At 37.8% G+C, this 24,920-nt stretch overlaps 1 protein-coding gene and 1 long non-coding RNA gene across 5 annotated transcripts in view; both read right to left on the reverse strand.

Annotated features, from left to right (window-relative positions):
• The window catches only part of UTRN (utrophin), a gene marked incomplete at its 3' end in the record, with an annotated part of 371,669 nt that overhangs the window by 241,279 nt on the left and 105,470 nt on the right, over window positions 1–24,920 (reverse strand). For all 4 annotated transcript variants that reach the window (XM_083828444.1, XM_083828443.1, XM_083828445.1 and 1 more), the window contains 18 exons: window positions 23,747–23,860; window positions 22,807–22,962; window positions 21,691–21,861; window positions 19,292–19,471; window positions 18,504–18,638; window positions 17,825–17,974; window positions 16,246–16,407; window positions 15,753–15,881; window positions 15,110–15,283; window positions 14,336–14,491; window positions 13,112–13,282; window positions 11,612–11,791; window positions 8,973–9,101; window positions 8,654–8,824; window positions 8,305–8,454; window positions 7,742–7,879; window positions 6,750–6,902; window positions 596–787 (listed from right to left, as the gene is read on the reverse strand). In XM_083828444.1, coding sequence (XP_083684570.1) covers window positions 596–787; window positions 6,750–6,902; window positions 7,742–7,879; window positions 8,305–8,454; window positions 8,654–8,824; window positions 8,973–9,101; window positions 11,612–11,791; window positions 13,112–13,282; window positions 14,336–14,491; window positions 15,110–15,283; window positions 15,753–15,881; window positions 16,246–16,407; window positions 17,825–17,974; window positions 18,504–18,638; window positions 19,292–19,471; window positions 21,691–21,861; window positions 22,807–22,962; window positions 23,747–23,860 — 2,811 coding nt within the window. The remainder of the gene's footprint in view (window positions 1–595; window positions 788–6,749; window positions 6,903–7,741; window positions 7,880–8,304; window positions 8,455–8,653; window positions 8,825–8,972; window positions 9,102–11,611; window positions 11,792–13,111; window positions 13,283–14,335; window positions 14,492–15,109; window positions 15,284–15,752; window positions 15,882–16,245; window positions 16,408–17,824; window positions 17,975–18,503; window positions 18,639–19,291; window positions 19,472–21,690; window positions 21,862–22,806; window positions 22,963–23,746; window positions 23,861–24,920) is intronic.
• On the reverse strand, window positions 1,179–4,667 carry LOC310896295. The gene is made up of 4 exons (XR_014581362.1): window positions 3,858–4,667; window positions 3,680–3,762; window positions 2,644–2,747; window positions 1,179–1,665 (listed from the first exon to the last, which is right to left on the reverse strand). It is a non-coding gene; the product is annotated as an uncharacterized lncRNA (long non-coding RNA).

Here is a 24,920-nt window from a genome sequence, read left to right on the forward strand (position 1 = left end):
TTCAAGCAAACTTTCTTCATCCCCTTTTGAACAGCAAATTTTTAGATACTTCCTCATTGTTAATCACACAGGTAAATCCACTAGCTGGCAATGAGGAGTAGCGGGAGCTTAAAACTGAGCACATACTGGTTCTTGCTCATCAGAGCAGGTACTGCTGTCTTGCTGCCTCATTTATAGCTCCATAAAAAGTAAAGAACCTCCCTTTCTCACACTTCCCATGTAAGAAATTGTTTTTACATGACAAAGAACAGCTATAGCTGTTATAATCAGCTTCAGTGTTTCTCTATATAATATGCAGGCTACATGATGAAAGACTTGACAGTTTATCCAACCTAAAAAGTCAAACCCTTTTCCTGCCCCCAACTTTTCCCCACAGCTTCCACTCTTCTCCACTGTACATTTAAATATTACATTCTGCACAGAAACAAGAACTAGACACAAAACTGTCTCATTCTGTAATTCTCAGTGTATATTGATCCAGCACACAATTGGCAAAAACACAAATATAGCTATACAGCTGCTAAGATATTTTTTTCCTGCTGATACTCTCTTCTCTCCTCCTTCCCTCTGAATATAATGCTTAGACATGCAATACCTTCAGTGCATCTTCCTGAGTTGAAAAATCCTCATAGACGCCAGTGTTTAGCTCAGGTGCATTCAGCAGCAGTTCAACATCAGCCATAGCTAGCAAGACTTTGTTGATTTCAACCAGGTATTCAGCTGAAAATGGCAAGGTCCTAACCCCTGTGGCAAAGTGGCCTTTTAACCTCTGCTGGACAGTGATTGCCTAGAAGGATGAAAGTTCATTTTGTATTTCAAAGAGAAAGAAACATTATGAAAAAAAATCATAAATTAATAGACTATATTCACAATTAAATTTTTCTAAATTAAAAGACAAAACAAAGGCTTTTCTAGCAAAGTTGTCTTTTCAGGAAGTTCCAAGTCCTGCAGAGAACTTTCTCTATTTATTCAAAAAACAAGTTACAAAACAGTAAATAGCACGCTTCACAGTAAGGCTGTATTATTCTTTATTAAAACTCTGGGGAAGGGCACTGCTGTTGTTTCTCTCACCTTGATTCTCATCTCTCCAGTAGCTACACTTCTTGATTGGACCTACATGTAGTTGCCATTAAAAGCCATCATCTATCTGCCTTCCTCATCGCCAAGGATTCCTGTAAGTTACCAGTTTACTGAAGCAGACTCATTTTCTCTCCACATTCTTCTCAGTAAGCACCCGCATCAATATTTCCCAACCATTTTAAAATAAATTAGTGCTCTACCGGTACCACAGTACCACTTATTACTGCAAAATGAATATTAACTCCTCAAAATCTTGGCAACTGTTACCTACTCTGGCTGTTAGACCAGGCTACCTAGCCAAGTACCATGTTAGCAGATAAAAAAAAAAAGCAAGAACTGTAATTTCGTGCAGCTTTTCCTTAGATGACAAATTATACCCTGAATCTGAAGTGTGAGGAAGCCAGCTGTAAGAAGCTGTACACTGCCATATGTAGCAAAGGTAGCAGAGTGTGAAGCAGGTACTCCGATGATGGAAGACAGTTTCTTGCTGAAAAGGCTTCTTTTCCAACAGAATTCTGCTACCATCCTTGAAAAGAGCCCAGTTCTTTAAAATCAGCGACGAAAAAGCAAACGCACCTCCAAATACTGAGGAATTCAAGCAAATTCTAAGTCACCATCCTGTACTTGATGAAATTGAATTATCAGCAAGACAGACAGAGGAACTCAAATGTCTGTGCAATTTACTAAGAGCAATGGCTTAGAATATGCTTAAGAGTATGAAAGCACAAACTAAACGTATGTTCAGGGTGGTTTCAGCCACTGCATTTTACTTTGCAATTACTTTGGACTGGACACACATGCAGGCAGTTAGCACAGCTGCCAACAGATAAAATAGTAAGCCCCACTAATAAAGTTGCTGTGAACACCTGTCTGCATTTTCCTCCTACATACCTTGCTGAGCATTTCAAATGTTACCTCAAGTTAATTTGAGTGACATATGTGGTATACGTAGTTAAAAAGCAGAAGAACTGCAGCCAAAAATGTATGTTAAAGTATTCGTCATTCAGGACTTCTCATGCATTAAATGCTCCTAAGGATTTTATTTATCTAAAGTACACAGTCATTGCTGTATCAAAACTGGGGACATGGATGTATTTCCACAAGACCTTTATCACTAAACATGGTGTGTTTTCAGTCATTCATTGCACACCAAAGAAATAGGATGCCCAGGCACATAAGTATAAAGCTGAGTCGACTGAAATCAAGTATTACAGACAAACTCAAACATCATAAAATAACCAGCATTACTTTTGATTTAGTAACACTAATGCAAGCAGGCAGCACAGCCAAAACCCTAAACTAATGTATATGGTTTAGTTACAAATCCAGCATTTTGGCTCCTGATGCTCCCCAAACAAACATTATTTTCTTGAGGTGCTGTACATATTTTGCTAGCTTCCATCACTGAAATTTGGAGCAAATGCCCAAGACTTTGTCAATGGTATGATTCTTCTGTGGAAGAAGCAGCCCCACCTCCACAGAAAGAAGACAAGGTCTATGCAATTGAAAGTTTATTCTACCCAGCAGCGTGGGACACGATGGTTTCAACAAACACATGGATACCTGCTACAGTGCAGCAGCCTAAAACACCTTCGCGAAGCATTTTCTCTAAATCTCCATCACGCCACAAGTCTCGTTCTCACACAGGCAACAGTCCAGATACTGAGCTTCACCCAAAGGAACAGATCACTAGACTTACTTTATTATTTTCCTACACATACATTGCTTCATGTGTCATTAGGGAAAATAATAATAATTAAAAAAAAAAAAAGCCTTGCCCAAGATTTAGAACAGCATCTGTGGCATACAGTGAAGTGGCTTTCCACTTGTTAACGATGCTGACATATTAACAGTGCTGAAACTTTCTGCTTCCCCATTAGCCCCATCCAGGGCACCAAGTTGCTGCTCTTCTGCACCGCGCTGAATTCCTCCTACTGGTGCTGTTCCTGCAGAGCACATCTCATTATTAATCTCTTCCAGCTGCCTCCCATCACCAAGATGATGTTTCCTTCTTTCACAACCCTCCTTCTAAGGGTGAACATATGTAAGCGTTGTAAACTACAGCTAAGTTTTAGGAGTTCTGCTGTTCTCTACCTTGCACCGCAGACTGGCAGCTTCTAAATCACAGCACTAAGCATTAAAAACTGCAGGAGCAGAAATTTGACACAACTATGTCTCATGCAGTGCAAACACCTAAATCCCAGACACATTTTTTTTTTCTTTTCAAACCACACAAGCAAACTGTTTTCTGAGGCAAACACAAACAAAAAGTTAATCAAAGATTATTTAGGAGGAGATCTGACTGGATGTCTTAACTGCTCTTTTCTGTTTGATTTCGGTGGTTAGAGAACATGTTTATTAAATTTGCCCTCTCTTTATAAACTAGGAAAAATATACCACTGGGGAAGATTGGGGAATATAAGTGCACATCCTATAAACAAGGACTCTGAATGAGAGCTGCTAAAAATATTTTTAATTCAGTGGCCAAATAAATGTTTCCTCACATATTTAGCATCTATTTTAACACGCAGTTTAATATTTTGTTTCAGATGTCCTCTTTCCTCTTTCACATTTAAATATATTTTGAAACAAAACCTACCGAAGATTCAGCCTAAGGAGATACTCTGACTTGCTTCCAAAGTAGATTTTGGAAAATACTGCCCAAGAAATCGACATAAAATACTATGTAAAAAAAAAAAAAAGCTTTAACCAAAAGTGTTTAACCCAGTCTTATCTCAGACCACCACACATTACTTATTCTCTTTGCAAATAAATACCCTTCTGATTAGAAAATGCCCACTTCTTAACCAATCCTTGCCCCTTCTTTCTCTCACTCAAAATATTTCATAGCCAGTTTCTGAGAAAGATTTGCTGAAGCAAAACTCTTGCGACCATTTTATTTGTTCTTCTGGCTTAATTAATGAAGTCAGTAAACACCGTATTTGTGGACAACATAGCTAATGGTTCCTACTTAAGTAATCCAGAACTTCCCCTATAAAAAGCACAATAGGCAAACAAACATGTTTTCTTTATTACAGGAATAACACTTGTCTGTTTCAGTTTGTAAGAAAAACTGCATTGGGCATGAAGCAGCAAATTTGTTTACCATCTGCAAAACGATCATTTTCACTTCAGAACAGCTTTCTAAAACGTGGAAAACTGTCTCAGGAACTTTAGTCAACTAATTACCTCTGCAATCTAGGGTTTAATTTTTCCTTCCCCTCATTCTCAGCTAAGCCAGAATAGAATAATTCAAATAAATACTAAAGCAAGGTTAGAAAAGAAGCAACCTAAGGTGATACACAGCATCCCTACAAATTTCCAACATGGACTTTTCTAGCTAACACATGGGGATTGCAAAGCAAAGGTTATTCAGAAGTACTTGACATGCAGAAGGATTACCAATATTTCAGAGATACCTGTAGCCCTATAACCCCTAGAAATATACATGATGAGTATTACTTATGATCCAGCTACTTCCAGCAAATCAATTTATGGATATGGCCTTCAAGCACTATAAGTAAGTTCTCCCCTCCATACGCATTCACAAAACTGTAAATAATGTATACATAAAGCCTTAATTGGAGTCTTCTACCTAGCTTGGTTGCTGAAATGTTTCTTTCCCTGTTCCAAATAGTAGTTTCTCTTCCTCTTCTGCCTGCAACTTCTTTACATCAAGGTGAAGTGTTGAGCCAGCTGTCCACTGGTGGGCCAGGATTTCATTTAATGCTTCTCAGCTGTGACTTCAGATAAGCAAAAGGGACTGCAATTTGTTATTTGGTAGTCTGGGGGCCCTGTGGATACATCCAGGGCTTCCCTTTCCCCACCTTCATCATCCCTTACTGACTAACAGAGGCAGGGGACCAAGCACAGGTTAGATGGTAACAATTGGGAGTAGACGGGTGTTCTTAAGAATTTTAATATTAGGATTCCTCCTAATCTTGAGAGCAAGTCAAGTCTGTTACCTCCAAGGGAATTCTGAAGCAACCGTGTTCACATGAAGTGATGATCTTTCTTCAGAACACTATTACTCCCTACAAAAACTGTATAGTCCCTACTTAAAATTAAATAAATAAATAAAGGATAAAAAGAAGCAGCCTCGGGGCACATCCTTCCTGGCAAGTGTTCCAGATCAATTAGTAAAGCAGAGGAGAAAACAAACCACAAAAGTAAAACATGGTCACCTGAGGCAGGCTGGCTTACCACTCAAATACCAGAAGGCTAGTGGCACAGACAATTGCTGTTGCAATCTGTACGTACATGATCTTCTGCATTCAGCCCCAAGATACCAAGATGCAGTAATTCAAGAATTCCCTCTATCCAGAAATGCCAGGGATCAGCTGCAGTATATCCCTAAATACAAGGGCTTTATGGAAGGCAAAGGATCTTCCTTAGAGGAGACCAGTCAACCAACAGGGACAAGGAGGGCCGGTCTGCGGCACAACCGGACTGTTCCCACCATGGAAAAACATCTAGGTACACATTTTCCTCTTTTCAAGATGGCAAGTGATTCACTCAGAAAGCAGCTGTTGGTCAAACAGACAACTGAATCATATTGCTTTACTTCAAAGATGGCAGGACCCTTCCAAGGACAGCAGACTGCCTGCCACAACTCGACAGCAATCGCAGGCAGCTGGAGCCACACAGCACTACAGCTGTGAATAAAGAGCACCACATTACAATTTCATGGTATGAGTCTCACAGGGAACCAGAGCATTTTACCCCTGCCTCCATGTTAATTGGTGCTGGGTTAAAAAGTTACAGAGCAGTCAAAAAGAGATTGATTGGTTTTAATTACAAAGCTTCATATGCAGAAACTGAAGTACCTGACAGAGTGCCTAGCCCCCAAGCCTGTCCAAGAAATTACTGCTTCACAAGGCTCCTCACTGTTATTGCCTAAAATATTAAATTAATTACCATGCAGGCACAGTGTTCTGAAGTGTGCAAGACAGAATAAAATACAACTGTGCAAGACAAATAAAATACAATACAAAATACACACACCACTGAAGGTATCTGTACCCTCAGCAACTAAGACATACAGCTTTTGGGGAAGTAAATTTTATCAGACCCTGACATCCTATTAAATCTGTTGTGAAACTGTTTGTCAAGACTCGCTCACACACACTGTGATACATAACTCTTCTAATCAGAAACTCTTCAACCTTTGTCATTTTTTTAATCTTCACTGTGTACAGTAGTATTAATCACATGATGGTATTTCTCACTCCGCAAGCACATGAAGCAGTGAAAGGAAGCATCAGAGTAGTTACAATATCGCTACCACTGCATGCAGAGGCACCGAATTTAAGCCTTAAACAGGCTTTTATCATAATTGCACCAACCTGACTTTGAATCAAGCTATTTTAATCAGGGTATCAAAAACAGATAAACATATTCCCCGTGTGCAAGACTGACAAGAGAAACTGTCTTGATTTAACCACTCTAAGACTTGGGCCTGATGGCTGGAGCATTTTGAACCTACGTTTGCTAGGTAGAAACTCAAATTGGTATATGCAGATCATTTCCTACTGAAAAACGAATGCTGTTATTTTGAACACACTTCTTCCCAAGAAATTATCAACAGAATATCCATAAACCCTAATATATCTCTGAAGTTCATACATAGCCTTCACTCTGTTTGCTCTAAGGAAAAAAGTCTCATTTACCTGCAGTTTTTGTTCATCTTCCATTCCTTGCAGCCCTGACATACGGGGCTCGGTCTCATCCAGCCACTTCATTAGAGTGTCATGGTCCTTCTTGTACTGGGAAAACACTGGAGAGAGTTCCACCACCTGCCTCCTTTGAAATGACCTGCACTCCTACAATCCAATGTAATGGGAAAAACAGTATGAGAAGAGGGAAGTAATGAACAGGACAGGTCTTATTTATCTTAAAAACAAACTATCCGAGGAATTCATTTGATGAGAGAAATTCCAAAATATACAACAGTAGAAGCCACTTAATTTTTTAAAAATAGACACATTCTATTTATCTGCACAGATTGTATCAAAGCCTGCCTAACAGTCTTATTCTGTCTTTGAGCTACACCTCATCTGAGCTATACCTCATCTTACCAACTCTAATATTCAGGTGAGCTGAAAGGAGTATAAGAATATAGATTCCCTCTGTCCTACACAAAAAGCGTTTCTAATACGACTTATGTGAAAGCACCACTACATACTAGAGTCAGCAATTGCTGATAATACCCACTACAGCAACAGAGAGGTATTTGGGGTCACTTCCACTTGAGAACTCCATGAATATGTTTGTGTACGTGCATCTATGAGCTACTCTTAACACAGCCCTGTGGTGGAGATAAATCCTTGCCAGATGGCCAGCAAAGACATCTGGAGCAAATGCCCAGTTGCCTGCACCCATCTGTGTAAAGACACATTTACACCCTGGATATATCCATAGGGCGGCCCTCTGTGAAGCTGTAAAAAGGACTTCAACATCAAAACCACTATCCCAAAACTCTGTAATGACAAAATTCATATTTTGGAATTGCAAAGATTCAGAGTCATGTGTGTGCATGCACATTTAACTCTTCCACGGAGACTCTTACACACTAAAAAAAGTTATAACCAGATTGTAAGTCGGATACCAAAGGGAAAACAGCAAAAGTGTGCTCTAACTGTAATAATTATCATAATCATACCTGTACATTGTTGTACTTAGTCTGCAGAAGCAACAGCTGCATGCGGATCTTCTCTCTCTTACTGTCCTCCATAGGCTGCTGTAACAGCTGCCCTCCTCTCTGTAAAACCTCCTCAATGTGAGCTCTTTCTTGATCCAGCTAAGTTCAGACAATTAAATGGGAAGAAGAGAGGAAGGAGAAAGAAGAGGAGAGGGAGGGAAAAAAAAAAAACATTTTGCACCATATTACTTTCACAGTAAGCAAACCTTGTAAACAGCCACTTTGAATAGAAGGGGAGGAAAGAGATGTACATCAGATTTCACTACCTGGCACAGATTATGTAAAACCATGATAAAAATACAGACTGACACAGCACTAGTTACTCTTAAAGCATGAACCAAGAAGGAGCAGCTATGCGAAAAGTATAGGAAAACTGCAGAATCTTTCAAACATCTAGTGATTCCCTTCATTTTTGAGTCCTATCTTAAAAAGACTTTCTCAGAACTCCCCCTGGTAGTCAGAGTGAACGTAACATGGACAAAACAGATTTAGTCAGTTATTTAATTCTTCCATTGCTCACAAACCTTTTCATCACCCTCACTCAACTCCTGATGCTTTTCCACAACTTTTAACATGTTCTGCAAGTCACTCTCAAATTTTTCCAGGTCTGGAAAAGCCACTCTGACTTCATGAGGCTCTGACGTGACTGGCAGTCGTTCTTGTCCAACAAGCATCTGCAAAGTAACAACAAAAAATAATGTACAAGAAAATCTTTTGTAAATATCTACACTTAACAGAGAATCAAAAGCAGGTAAGTGACATTTTAACACAGATCTATTTCCCAAAGTATCTGTCATTGTTTTGACACCCAATGCATGTTTTGTGACACTCTCTTCACCTCACCCAATGCATGTTTTGTGACACTCTCCTCACCTTGGCACTTTTGATGTGCTGAGAGACCTTCTCAAAGTTACGGTTCAGTTCTGCCAGCTTGGGTTCAACAAGTTCACGGCATGACACTCCTCGACCATTCATTAGGATGATAGCCTGATCACGCACATGATCCACTCTCAGACTAACATCATCTAATTCAGATGTTAAACGCTAAGTGAAAGAAAAAGCACATGGTTACACCAGGAAAGGGAAAAAGTATTAACAAAAAAAAACAAATCAGGCAGCAGACCTGAACTGATTTAATTTAGAATCCAAAACTGACTTGACAGCTTCCCCCTTAAAATGCAAGATTTCCTACCTTCACAGTTTCCTCCTTTTTGCTTGCTGACTTTTTCTCAATCTCATCCAAAAGAGCTTCAGCCTGATATAGCCAAGTACTTATGTGGGCAACATTTTCATCGAAGATTTCCAGCTGACTCTGATGATTCTGGAAAAAGATTAAAAAGATCTATCAATGTGAAAAGAAAAAAAAAAAAAAAAAAAAAACCACAATTCTGAGTAGAAAGTAGATCAGTGGAATAGAAACTGTTATGAATACACCTTGTAAAGAAACACTGAAAATTAGATTGTACCTTTCACCTTCAGTAGGTATTTACAAAATTGCAATTTTCATTCCAGACCCTTCAATATTATTGTTCATAATTCATAAAAAGAGAAACAGAAATAGCTGAGCTGGTTTGTCCAAATACAGACATACAGTGTATTACAACATTACAGCCAGACCACATCTCTCTCAACCAAACACATTTTTTCAGTTATTGCCAGCAGAAAGAACAGTACACGTTATGTGTGGTTAGTTTGGCTTTTTTTTTTAACCAGAAGCATATTACAACAAAATCTACAAATCATAATATATGCAGGTTTTCATATTTTACTGATGATATTAAAATATTTCTTCCTCTTGGGAAAAAACACATTATTGACATTTTAATTAGGCCTCCTTTCTTATGCAGTTGGAAATTGTAATGTTAGGTCCAAAAGACAGAAACACATTTTTTCTGTCTACAGATATGGGCAAATTCCAAAGTTCTCATAGGAAGGTCTTAACAGAAATAGCAGTAATACTTTATGAAAAGATTTATGCCTTTAAAAGGAAATAATAATCTAGGAACAGAAAAGAGGAGACAAAGGAAAATAGGCTGAAAGACATAATACAAAAAGGCGAATTTTTGGACTTGAAGATTAATTTGCAAGACTGTTTACCATATATGAAACCTGGTCAGCTGTGAAGAGGAGAAAAAGGTAGAAAGATGTAGAAGCAACTACATTTACCCAAAAAATTGACAGCTATTAGCAAAAAAATGCAGCCATGAAATGTTCATGAAGAGTTACTTCCCGTAAATACAGAAGCAGTTGGTCAAAATCCTGGTGGACAGGCATCAGGATTGATGGTACATTTCTGATCATCTAAGATGAAGCAAATCTATTGTATTTAGTGAAGTATCATCCTGCTTAAGCATGCAGCTTATTATTCAAATAAATAGGAGCTGAGCTTTTGCTTTTTTAGACAAACACCATAAAGGGAGGAGAAGAAAGGGAGGATTGCTCTCTGTATCAACAAACTTGTTTCTTCCCCTACAGAAAGAACAATTTAATCTAACAGTACACAAGGGTAATAAAATTAATTTAGAAAGCTTTTAGTTGTGGCTCATTCTTGCAGCATTATAAAGGTAAACTACCTTACTATTCCTAAGATGGACATCATCAAATTATGAAACGAATTTTATCACCTGCAACAGGCACTGAACAGGATCCACAAGACTCATCTTCTGGGTCTTTCCCAAAGTTTCCACAGGTTCAGCCCATATCACCTTCTGAAGGAGGAATATCAAACTAGCTGAACATAGCAATACCCTATCTGAAAATGTCAGTCTGATACGAAGATCAATTGTAGACTCTTTCATGTCCATTTAGCAAAACTTGCAGCCGTAGGCTGCAATACACTTAGTCTTCCATTTATTCAGCCAAACAGACACAGCTAGCCTCAATTCAGAGTTGGCATATGCTTAAACATTTGCACTTATGGGCTGTCCGAAGGAGCAATAGGCTGATAGAGCGTCCCAATTGCTTTGTTGAAAACAGCTAGGAAGTTAACAAATGCCTACTAAACAGCCATGATTTGGGTGCCAAGGAGGGCTATCAACACAGAAACACTCTCTTCACGCTAGAGCTTGCAGAGAGGTTTCTTCCAGCCTGAATAAGAGAAGCACACACAGCAACCTCTGGGAAAGCAATCCTTTTGGGGCTAGTTTTATTAGTTTTGTTTTTCTAGTTTGTTTTCTATTTACGTTAATAAATCCAGGACCTTAAAGAAAGTTACACAGAAAACACAAGATCTGCCTTCTGGGCTCTCAGTAAGCTGCTATGAAACAGCTACTTAGAAGAAAATTAACTCTATCCTAGCTGAAACCAGGACAGTTCACTAAGCATATTTACATAGAAAAGACAAAGTCATATCACAAGGTCTAGGGAAAGTGAAAACCCAGAAAAGAGTCCTAGCACTGATGCCAGGAGAAAGAAAGACAAACAAAAGTAGAACTAAGCCAACAGCTTTATTCTCTGCAACTGAAGCAAGTTATTCCCACTTAGTCAAGTTAACAGTCTGCCTGGGATGTCTACCTAACTTCACCACTCTCACATCCATATGCCACATTTTCATCTCCTACCCACTGAGCGTTAACCCAGTTCTACTGAGCACATGGCACCAACGCCTATCAGCATGTCTAAAACCTTGTGAAATAGTTTCCCACATTCCTCATTGCGTATCCCCTCCACAATCACCTCTTCATCTACATAGAATGGATTTCTGGTTACTATGTTCCTTTAAGACCATGAAGCACCATAGAAGCTTAGCATCTCAGCAAAGTGACACAAATTCCAATTCCTCCTAGAGTGTGAAGGGAAAACCACTTGCAGTATTTGTCACAAGCAACTTACCAACAAGGTGTCACACCAGTCCTCAGTCCAAGTCCGAACTCTGCTCCAGCCAGCATTTAGGACACAAAGCTTCTCCTCTAAGGAAGTCTCACTCCCTTCCACTAGAGCCTGGAGTGCAGTGCAGCTTTCTGTGATGCTCTTCAGATCAGCCTTCCTCCTCTCCAGCTCTCTCAGCACATTCTGAAACAAGAAGGAACCATTCACAGCACACTGCAAACTACTCCCAGTCACAAAGGCAAGTGAGCCAGACATAAGAATTAAATAATATGCCATCTCTTGAATATCAGTGTATAGTTTCTATACAGAAAGCAGCATCTTCTGCCATACAATATCTCCAATTATTATTGATAACATCCAGCTATTTAGAAAACTGTTTGAAGTCAGTGTACAGTGTGTGAAAGAATGCATTTAATCACAAATAATGTCTGGAGCTTCTTGAACATCTTATTACCTGTGAGTTAAATAATTTATTTTAGTTTATTATCTTAGAGAAAGCAAAAACCTTCCAAGTTGCTACATTCTAAAATTACCTCCAGAAAACATTAGGATGGAAAGGACTACTTTTCATGCAACATAAAGGGTTTGCCCTCCTGGTGGTGCAGCATTAAGAGCTCATGAATTATTTGCATTTCTTACAAAGGTATAAGTAAATATATTTCAGTAACTATTGCACATGCCTGTTTAGAAATAAATCTTAGGAATACTCCCACAGCAGAAGTGTAGTACTAATGATTGTTAATCCTGAGTCAAACTGGTGAGAACAGATTGTAATTAGATGCTTTTCTAATTTTGTAAGCTTGAAATTTTAAGATTGTTCACAGACCTACTCCAAAAGGAAAAGGTATCTCCAAAAGGACAGAAATCAAAGACTGGAAAGATCAGAATTGCTGGAGCGTATCAACTGACATTTATTCCTAACTCCAACCATCACACATACAAGTTTCCCCAGTGCAAGAAAATGGATGCTTTTCTTCAGAATAATTAGAACTCATTCTTCTCCTTCTCTGAAAAGTTCCAGTTTATGGATATAAAAGAAAATAAGGAAATATTGGAGCTTTTTGTTTTACAAAGTCAATTTTGAAGACAGAGCTGTTTCAATGAAAAGTTAAAAACTCAACTTCTCATTACAAACACCTAAGAGTTTTCAATTTGCTGTCCCAGTAAAATATTTTATACGGCCCCAAATTATATTTCCTGAGAATTACAAATATTACACCTATGAACTGTTAGAGACACACTAAGTCACTTAGATACTATTAATACTAAATATGCAGTAATATCTTTTAGTTTTTCACTGGGCATCTGAGTCAAGATGCCTGAGATGAAACAGATTACATTCAGTAAACTACTGTATATGACCTACTGAATCTACTAAAATTTCATCATGAGATGGGATTTAGGAACAAATTACAGGGATTTAAATTCTCAGTCATTTCTGCATAGCATTGATGTAATGTTAAAAATGCTCATTTATTCTACATATTTTTAAAGCATGCTCACCTTAGCCCAGGCAATTTCTGCATCCAGATCAGAAAGCAAGCTCTCTGAAGTGGACTTCTGCACTAGCTCTGCCTCAGTGGTAGCTAGCCACTCTGACAAAGAGGAAGCCTCTTTCCTCATTTTGCGTGCCAGTTGAGATGCTCTTTCAAGGTCTTGTTTTCCTTCTGTGACCTACAACAAGAAAAATAAAACAAAGAAAACAAGAAAGAATTTAAAAGAGCAAAAATGAAAGGGCTAATCAACTAAAATATTCACTTGAATACATCAATCTTGGCATTTTAAAGCTGCCTTGCACTACGAAGGACCCTGAAAAATTGGTTATAGACATCAGAACTTTACTATATAAAGCAGAATATATAGAACCAGAATAATTTTAAATTAAGATACACTTTAAAAAAAATGCACACCACTTATTTATAGCTAATAATAATAATCACCAAACTGAAGTTTAAACTATGTTTGTTATGACCTTTAACTAAAACTCAAAGGGATATAGAATGCAACTACACACACTCACATAGATAAAATTCAGATTTTTTTTTTTATTTTTTGGACAGACCTGATACAGAAAGCTAAAAAGAAAAGTTTCACTGAAAATCTAGTCTGCCCTTGAAAACCACTCAGTAAAGTGAATATGAAATGTGATGTTTGCTGCAGTATAATCAATTCCATTTCACACTGCCTATACAATTAGTCTGGTCAAACTTTAACACTTGAGAATAAAACCAACCACAGAAGTCAGAATCAATTGACATTTCAAAAAATTGTTCTTTCTCAATTTAATGTTTGCATGTACTTATTGAAAATGATACACTCTTTGAAGATCTAAAAAAATACATTCGGAGACGCAAACAAAATTGTCATCTTATACTGTAAATAACCCTGCCTTTCTGTCCTTCCCTAATTTACTGTCCTCATATGTTACCAGCACAGGTTCCACTAGAATACCCGCCTTGAGCATTCTGCACTTTACAAAAGTAAAATACTTTCTAAGGCCCATTTCAACAATGTCATCTATGCATTTACCCACAGAACATTGAACAGGCCCAAGTCTGCTTCAACATCTGTCTTAATTTTGGCAGGAAAAAAAATTTCTCCTGTAAACGTATGTAGCAAATAGCCTATCAGCTGCAGAATCATAGTAAAATGTCATCTGACATCAAAACAATAAAGAAGGGAATGTACATGCATATAAATGATCGCATACAGATTTAGTTTTCTTACCTGTGCCCCCAAGTCATTGTAAAGAAATTTCAGTGCTGTCAGTTGTTCATCCATTCCTTTGGGATTATCTGTCTGTTGCTTCTGTACAATTTGCCTTCCTGTCTTGATGACAGTTTCAACCTCCAATTTCACCTCACTGAGGGTTTTGTAGAGTTTCTAAAAGCACAAATATGTACAGTAGTGATTTATTTGTAATTTAAATTTTCAGATTGATTGATTTGGTGTAATTAAACCTGAGCTGTGGATTAAGAGCAAATCAAAAGAGGTAACAGTGGGCAATGAGAAAAATGTCTGTCAAGTATATTTCAACCTCATGATGTTCCATATTTATTTATTCCATTTTTACTTTTATTTTTACAAAAGTAAAATTTATGTGTTTACTCCATAACATCAACACATACTGTATGGCTAACATTGTGGTCTGTGCTAGATCTTATGTATAGTATTTAAACAAAACAAATACAAAGAACCAAGCAAACTTGCTCCTGGAGTCATGCCTCTTCAACTATCATGAGCCAGGGAGGGGAGTTTATAAAACTCGGGTATTCCACCACATCTTGTGATCAACAAGCCACTACTTCTATGTCCATATTCTCACTCAAAATAAGTATGGGCTTTTAGTTTTCAATTGTTCTGCTGGTGTTTCATGAAAAGTTATAGCAGTGTTTCCTTCAATCAGGAACTGAAGCTAAGTTTCCTCAGGAGAGGGTTTAGGCTAGCAGAATCACACATTAAAGAACCAATCCCGGTGACTTATGAACACTGTATACTTACCATGCACCTGTCCAGATGAGCTTGGATTACATCCGGGTCAGTATCCTTCACATCCAAGACATGAAGTTCTGCTTTTACACCATCTAACACCCGCTCACAATCTAACATACGCTGCTCAAAGTTGGCAGGTTTCTGAAAAAGCTGATACTTTGTAGACACTTCACGAAGTTTTCTCTGTTTTAATGAACATTATGTTAAAAAAAGACTTAAATTAAATATATGTACTTTAATAAAATATTTAAAGCATCTCACTCTGCAGGTTTTAACCCATCTCTCATGCCACCACAACTCAGTATGCATGTCAACACTATTTGCAAAGCCAAATTCCATCACTTATTTCTAATCTCTGTGGTGCACAAGAGCTATAATTCTCTCTTTCACTTTCAAAGCATACATCCTACTAAAATGCGGAGACTTTTTAACTTTCAGTATTGTTTCTATGATACTTATGGGATTTCAGCTTCTTTATTGAATTCATTTAGTTGTCCTTGTTTCCTAATGATAGCATATAAAAGCATATGCTCTTTATCTTAGAGATTTGGTCAAACACACCACGTAATTTACGGGCTGACAATAGCAGTGTGTAATTGAAAACCACCAGCTCTTCAACTTTAAATTCTGAGTGTGACCCTCATATTTTTACCTGCAGTGCATCCAGCTGAGTTCCACCTCGGGGAGATCTGCATTCAGGTGAAGCAGGAGGGAAAGTGCGAGCACTTTTCTTGAGCTCCTCTAAGGTAGACTCATGAGCTGCTATCTCAGCCTGAATTTTCTGCCACATCATAAAAACAAAGGAAAAAAATGTTACAGGACATCCAGAGGAGAGGGGAAGAGGAGTATGCTTACCGCTTACTACCCACCAGAAGTCAATCTGCTCTGTAAAAGTTAAATGCTACCCAGCATTTATTTTGTTTTAAATTTAAGTATTTAAAATATGGCTCTGGTCACAGCTTGCTAAATTGAAAGCTATTAAGATTGTTATGCAATACAACTTTCTTACAACAGGAAAACAATCCAGATTACAAAAGCTTTCACTTAGTACATCAGCACAGGACTGAAATGAATTATTACATCTAAGCTGAGCACTATTATCCGAAATTTAAACTGCTTTCTAGAGGAAAGCTATACTGTAATACCTGGGCCTCCTGGGGCATCTGAAAGGCATCTATCCTATCAGTCAGATACGAAGTCAGCTGTCTGTCCAGTTCTGTTAAGTTTTCTTGCAAGACCTGCAGCATGTGGTCGGTTTCTCGCATGGTCTGAAGCTGCTGTTCCAAGGCGATCTGCCGGCTTACCGCCTTAATGGGACAGAAAGGTAAGACAAGAGGAAGCAGTTGTTCATTAAGAATGATACTAATCTTTCTCGAAACAAGGTGGGGGAGATCCAAAAAAATTCTATGTCAGGAAGACTGTCTAAAAAACAAAAAAGCCTGCTATGTGATTTATACCAGCAACTGACAAACAAATAGTGACATGAAAGGAGAGTTCTGCTGCTACACATAAGATAGGGAAAACAGCCCTCTCCTGTCACCTCAGGAGGAAAGTATGCTGTTATAATTAGACATTTCAAAAATTACCTAGTCATTGGGAATCAGGAATTTTGTAATACACTACAGCTTAGTATTGTTTCCTGTGTAAACCTGCACATTTTCTTTCAAAACAGTAAATTATGTCTTTCTGTTAAAGTGTGAAAACAGAGTTCACATTTCCTTCCCCCCATTGCTCCTCCCTTCAACACAAAAACTTCTAAGTTCATCTGAAACAGCACTACCTGCAAGGGAGCACAAATTCCCCATTAGCACACACAAGCCAGCAGGCGTGTACATACATAAAACACACACACTCAGATTTAGCAAGAAAGCAACAGCCCAGGATGTCAGCACTGCAGCTGCAAAAGCTGATAGCTTTCATATGGCAATGAAGTGCTGCAACAGAAAAAACAACAGTGAATGTTCACTTGCCTGACAGCACGTAACCCCCAGCTGAGGGCAGTGCATTCATGCTGCTCGCTGTAATGAGAATCAACCGAAATTCTCTCTGACTACATTTTGGTATTGACATAAAAAATAAAAAAAATAAAAACAAAAAAAAACTCTAGTTCTACAAATCTGGCAAGAAATCTGGCAAGGGCCTGCATTACCAGGATAGAGAACTTAAGTAACAAATTTATGCAATGTGAAATACAGCTAGCCCTCTTCTACACAGTAAACTTAGAACAGATGAGACAGAAGTATGAGAAGAGGAAGGGGATGTAATAGATGGGGAATGGAAAGAATGCTTTCTTTCTGTTCCTTATTTCTGTGTGACATTCCTAGCCACTTCAAAGAGTGAAAACATCACTATTCATGTTCTTCATTTTTACGGTTAGTGAGCAGCACACCGGTATTTATGGCAGTAGTAAGAGAATATTAACCTCAGTTATCGAACTGTCCCTCTTGATATCAGAAATTATTTTTTAGTCAAAATTATCTGCAAAATGTGGAGGGAAGTGGGAGGAAGGCAGGAATGCAAATGTGCAAAACAAAACATGACTGGAACAAGGTGAAAAATGTATCTTCCTCTTAGGCCATTATTCCAAATTGAAAGCAGCTGGCATTTTTCCTCTTTTCCTGTATTGCAGCCCTGCACCCATGAATTTAGCTATCTAACAGGAATCACTTCAGCCCACTGAGCTGAAAAACTCAGTCTTCTTGAACCCTGCCCCCAAATTCTTACCAAGTGACTCAATTCTTCATAGCGAGCATTGAACGCCTCCAATTTTTCACTGATGATATCATCAAGAATCCCTCCATCAATCAGTGTCTGCCCAAGTTCCCGAATCTGGGTTCGATTATCAGCTGGATGACGCAGGACTGATTCCAGGGACTGGAAATTAGCAGAGACAGTTTTGAAGATCAAGGCACTGAATATTTCTGCACTTTTAGAGGCGGAAATGTGGCTGCATGCACAGAAGTTTGTACACTTCAAATGTCTTGAGAGTTCTCTAAAAGCATGAATTAGTTATGGTTTAATCCACAGTGGCACAAGGCAACTACAGTAGTGGTTTTGGTTTGGATAACTAAACTTCACAGCACTTCTCACCTATTCATCATTATTTCATACTGTAGTGCTGGAAGGAATTAATCAATTTACACAGGACAAAAGACAGCGTTCAATGTTACCTCTTCATGGTACCAAATATGGTGCAATAGTTACAAACAACAAAACATCTTTTTTTGGGGGGTGGAATCTTACAAATACCTGTTCCAAACTCAGAATAATATGTTCATTTACCGTGAAGAATCAGAATATTCTACACAAAATGCAGTACTTTACTGAAGTGTATAATTCGTGTTTGTTTTTTTTAAATGTGACTATCTGAAAAATCACTAATCTTATAGAATAACTACAATACCTCAAGAGCGTCATTGACAACATCAAACTTATCAGACAGATTTTCTGCCATTTGCACCCTTTCTTCCAGAGTGTTTAGCCAAGCTGTTTCTAAATCAAGATACTGAAGTAGCTCAATCCAACAGGACCACACCTCCTAGAAGCAACAGGAAAAACTGCAATTAACCTAAAATGCCATGCATAGCCCATGTATACTATGAACAGCTCAAAAGGAATATATTTGAAAGATATTCACCTAAAATAGGCAGATAGAACGCATTCAAAAACATGCCATTCTACAGTACATTCCAGACAGAAAAATCCACAACTACTGCATATTTCTTTTTACCTTGTTACTAAAACAGACACAGAAATCTTTAAATTACGGCTAAAATATCAGATATCTAGATTCTTATAATAATTTAAAAATATAACAAAATTTATCCCCTTGTCCTGAAATGTAGGACATACACAGCCTACCCCAAACTATAGCCAACCTGTTCTAATTATCATCGTATGTCAACCTCTAACCTCTGAGAAGTTTCCTTTTGTCATTTTGGAAGAGGCAAGGATAGATAAGAGAGCTGTGAGACAAGCTTACTTATTTGCACAAGTGTTGATTACAGTACAGATTTTAAAAGCAAGTTCAGATGGTTTCTCATGGATTCCAGTCTCAGAAAGGCACCAAAGCAAAATGCATTTATATCGAAGTTACTGGATTCAACGACACTATCAGGCATTTTCAGCATCCTTCTCTATTTTTCATATCATCTGTCTCAGTTTTGTTTAGTTGAGAGCTATCACTCTTACCTCCAAAGTGTGGCATTTCCCCCGGATCCGATTACACAGTAGCTGGTAGTTCTCCAGCACAACATTCAGCTCAGTCGCCAGCTCCTGACCGCCAGACGGCACTTTAGCAGCCAACAACTTGATGTTGTCTTTGAGAATCTTCACCCGCACCTCCTTCTGCAACACATCCTCCTTCGCTCTCTGCCCAAAGAAACATATTACACAATTCATTTGCCACACATTCAGCTATTCACCATTCAAACCATAGATCAGCAGTTTGACTTCATAAGTGTAGTTGCTGAAGTAGTTTTGAGCCTGAGCACAGCAAATATGGCGTTAACTTGCAAAGAATTCAAATGATACTAGTGAGCATCAAAAATCCAATTTCATTAAACATATAGTCATATTTACCATTTGCAGTTTGTTCATTAAAAATCCATGACTCAAAGCCAAAAAAAAAAATCAGTGTTATTTCCACTTTAGCATACAGATATGAAAAAAAAGGAAGAAAGAAAGAAAAAAACTAGAGGTTTGACAAACACAAACTTATCAGGGAGAAAAACGTAGGGTGAATTTACAGAAGTTACGAGACTCGTATCTCAGTAACTGTCTCCAAAGTTATCCAGTAAAGAAGTAATTACCCAGGACATGAAACTAAAAAGTTAGGACCTCTCCCACAGGTGTTGGGTGGGCTGAAGGACCATGCAAAAAGGACCAAGGAGAAGAATTTCTTCAACCTATCTGCATTCAGAAGAGCTTGGTAAAAAAACATACAGGATAAGCACAACACAACAACTCCCAGCACATAGGCCTACAGAGATCATATTATTGGTTGTTGAATTTTGCCTTAATCAGAATTTAGGAAGTAGGATAGTTGGAAGACAGATAAGAGACAGACTTGGACTGGTCTACACGGAGACAACCTGAAGGAAGCAGAAACAGAGATCGTCCTTCATTTTTTTCTTTTCAGGTTTCAAGGACAGTTTCATGAAGCTGAAATACCTCTGGTATGTAAGGCACTGAACTTTATAGTAGAATTTAGCACATGACAGCATTATTGTTGGGCATGCTGTTCCAGATGTCTAAACGTAAATCAATCCCAAAAAAATCCAGTTAATGAACAGGCAAAGGATAGAATCCTGGGGAACATACTACTTTATGAGAGGATTATCAAAACCAACCTACCCTCATCTTAAATTTACTCTTTCAAATTAGAGAGTTTCACTCTTCATTCAAATGAGAGCAGAATTAGGCAAGCTGGAGTGTTTTTCAAGACCTTATGCAAGAAAATGCTCCTGGTCAAATATACAGAGAACACTCTTTCCCAATACTAGAGAGGCAGTCTCAGCATAATATTCTTAATGCAAATACAAGATGATATGCAAACATTAAAGCAGGCTTACAGATTCACTGACATACCTGCCAAATTAAAAAGCACAGAATACAATCTGGATTTGACAGAGGTAACTGTGCTAAAAGTCTCTCTTAATCAAAAGAGGGTTCTTTCTTTTTCTTGGCATGTGTTTAGCAGGCTGTCAGACTATGAAACCTCAAATGGCTTCAAAGGACATGAATGTATTAAAACACTTGTTAAAAAACTGCTTCAGAAAGCCCCTTCAAAAAGAAAAATTCAGAACTTCAAGTAGATTTGTCAAAGCACTTGTAAAGAGGGAAAAAAATCCTTTATTTTATACTCCACTGCGTAACACTGTAGTGAATACTCAAAATATTTGTCAAGACATGCCTGAATTCTCATTAAATCGTTTAAAAACAGAGAGAATTATTGTTTACTCTGTACATACATCCAGGAAAATTACCTATTCAACTGGTAATTTATATTGAAACAAAAATAACTCCTTCCCCATTTTTTTTTTGGCCATCGTCTCAAAATTACCAAGAACCAAGGACCAGCTTTTTTTGTTTGCAACAGATGATGAACACAAGATAACCTTCAAAACAAAACTGTTTTAAATTGTTTTTCTAAATATGGAGCTACTATATCACGGGACAAGAAACTGGAGCCCAACAGCTGGAATCAGAAGAATATGTTTTTCCAACTGCTAATTTAGGCAGATAGAATAGCACATTTTCTTTCTTTCTCAAGTTTCTACTCCTGTAATAAGGTTCCATATTCTCGGGGTTAAATGCACTATACATAGCAAGCCTGGCTTAGCAGACTCTGCATGCCACTATTCATTATGAAATCCCTAAGCCTCGTAGCCAAATAGAACATCTGCTTTTATAATTTGTGCTTTAAAACAAAAAAAAATCCATGAAGCAAAACTGAAAAACACCACTAATCTTGCCGTGACCTGAGCTCCTTTCCATACAGATAATAATTCCACAAAAGGTCACCCCTAGAAATCATTAAGTTTTGTTTCCCTTTAATCAGGTCTCTATAATGACCTGGTATTCCTGACCTTCATTTCCTCCACCGCATTCTCTAGCTCTTCAGGGGACTTGTATTCAAAATCTTTCTCCAAATATTCTTCTTCAGCTTGGGTCATCCATTCCTGCATCTCTGCCAAATCTTTCTTCAGATTTACAGCTTTTTCCTGACTTTCAGACAGGCGATTTTTCTGACTAATGATCTAGAATCCGAGGTGAAAAAAGAAACAGCAGTTTAGGTACTTATATATCCTTTTCTATACGAAAAACTACATGTGTTTGTTAAAACATTTAATACCAAAACATTTTTCAGGCCTTTTTAATTAGCAAAAATAATTCAAATTTTATACACACATACACATTCATGAACCATTTTTATCAGATCAACAAAACCTAGAGGTGAAGGAAGGAGGAAACATTTGTTCTCTCGTCGTATGTAAACTGGTGACAATCCCTAAGAAAACAGTCATATTTTGCAGGGGGTTAGGGAGAACACTCGTCTGCTCACAGATATCATATAGTTAGATACATCTTTATACAGAGCACTTAAATTCCTCCAGGCCTCGCTTTTTTCCCCACGGCCCAGCCAATCTGGATCAAGGTTCATCAACAGCAAGGTTCTCCTTGCCAGGCATTGCAACTAAAGAAAAATGTTTCTACAGACAGCAGAAACCTTCCACCCAAAAGAAACACCCACATACTCCAGACTGAAGTGGTAGTCTATTTATAGCTATTTATTTTTCAAAGCTGCTTGGAAAGAGGCTGAAATTACTCAGGTTCAGAATAATATTCCAGATTTCAGGGACAACAGAAGAAGGTCAGGCTTTTTTTTTTTTTTTTTCCTGAAAAGGGATAAAGCAGCATGAGAGAAAGTAAACAACTTCATTTTTATCTACAAGCTACTAGACTGCAAGCAGCACATGAACTGAGAAGTACACATATTTAAACAAAATTACTGTTGCACAGGTATCCCCTAACATATTCGCACTTCTGAAGGATTTACTGGGACAAGATGGATTTCAGCCACTTTGACAGTAGAACAAGTAAAACATTCATCCAACCATCTCACTGGTTTACCTCTTCACCATGCTAAACTGAAAAAACAGCTGCATTAACAAGTAAGCACTAGCAATATATGGAGAACTCACCTGTTTGCTCAGTTTTTCCCATTGTGTCTGGCAGTCTACTAGCCTAGATTTTGCCCAAGTATTTATGCCTGCAATAGGCTGACGACTTAAAGTAGACTCTACTTCCTTCATCTCTTTCAGTGATGGTTCAATCTTCTCCATTTCATTAACAAACACCTGAGCACACAGAAAGTAAATTTACAGAATATCAATAATTTTGCAATTTTTCATTATTTTAGAAAAACTTTAATAAAAAAGCAGAGTGATGCTGTGTTCAATACCAGCCTGTTTGGAACAATCCTTCAGTGGTCCAAAACATCAGAGCTGTGCAACTAAAAACCAAAATACAGCTTGCCGCACACAGTGCAAACATTCTCACATGCTAGATGTCAAAAATGGAACAATTCAAGTTTGAAGACAATGTGCATTAAATACCCTGATGTTTCTAGCATACCTCAGACTCATGTTCTTCCCCTGAAAACAAACATTTGAGGGTACTCTGCAATCACTTACTGTTGGATGACATTCTATCTGTGATCGTTATGTGGCACTAGCTTGGAAGGAATCTTACTTATAAGGCACATGCAACTCTTAAACCATGGGAGTTTCATCATCTGACATATTTGCTTTTTATTTTTAATGTCCTTGAAAGTTTAATGCAGAAAGCACTTTTCACTCATGAATTCTTATATCATAAAATTAGGAAAAGTATAATAAATAGTTTTTACAGAAGAGCTAGTGTCAACTTGAAGATGAGTATTTGTAAATATAGTGAAGACTCTGAAAAGTACAAACTGTTACAGTTATACAATGAGGAACCAATTAAAGTGTGCCCTGTAAAGCCTGGCAGGCTTTACCGAATATACCACGGACAATATTTAGTAATAGTAGCAAAGCAATAATGAAAAGATGCTGATCATATTATTTATTTCAAAAGATTCCTTAGAAAAACAAAACTCACCGTGTACTGGTCAAGCTGTCTTTGAAGTCCTTCACTATCTCCTTGAGCAGTTTTTTCTGTTAATAAGAAGTCTTTCACGCTATCCATCCACTTCTGAATGACTTTTGCATTGGCCTAAACCAAATATAGTAACAAAGAGTTGATAATGCTGTCATGAAGAGTGTATGGCTGTTGCATTTCAACAAATTCACACGAGGGACCTGTCTGAAGGCTGGAAATAACATTTTCCTCATAATATTAACCATATACAACCACCTCCACACTGTTTTGAGAGGCATATTGAACTCGAAGAAGGAGATATGGCCCTATAGATATACATGTGAGGAGAACAGGAGTGAGCAATGCTAAACAAACTGGACAGGTAGAGGCTATGCAGGCAAAGGCTTGCAGAGAAACACAAGCATAAAATAAAGAACTACACAGGATTAGACTAACAAAAAAAAAAATCTAGCTACTTGGGTCTGATAGCAGCTACTGTACTCAGTACAGCAATACACAGAAATTAATAAACAGAATTGTACAGTCATCGACCTAAAATTCACCAGCTGCCTTAAATCCCAGGGTAAAACAGGCAGGGTGGGGGACAGGAGGTTTGCCATCTCCTTTCTACACAACTGTGGATGTTCCCAATGACCCTTACAAACAAAAAAAGCACCACAAATTAGAAATGGGAGAAAGACTTTTGTCCTGATTCAATTAGGTTATATGGCTGCCATTTTTAATAATATATGAACTTTTTTTAATCAACAATTTTGGGCTACTTGATTGGGTTTTTTAACAGATGGCATCTTTTTATTTTGAAACAATGGAGAGAAACAAACAAAGCACTGTTATTTGAGAAGCCAAGTCAAAGTTCATGTCACCAAGGAAGACAGTACATATTTTTCTTTAAAACCTTGCAGTAGGAGTTCTTTCAATATCAACACATTACACATTGCTTTTTGGAGAAAAAAAAAAAGTCAGTGCTAATGAAAACCCATTACACTAAAATCAAGTTTATTTTTAGGCCAATGCTACTATTAGAGGTCAAATTCATGACATTTTTTTCATTCCTTTTCCTTTTGGGGGGAATTTCCTGCAGCAGATTAGCCTGAAAATTATTTTCCAACAAAGAGACCCCAGGAGGCTCTAACAGTGAACCATAGCTTAAAAATTATATATATATATACACTCA

Source organism: Anser anser (assembly GCF_964211835.1).
Source record: "Anser anser genome assembly, chromosome: 3".
NCBI classification, from domain to species: Eukaryota; Metazoa; Chordata; class Aves; order Anseriformes; family Anatidae; genus Anser; species Anser anser.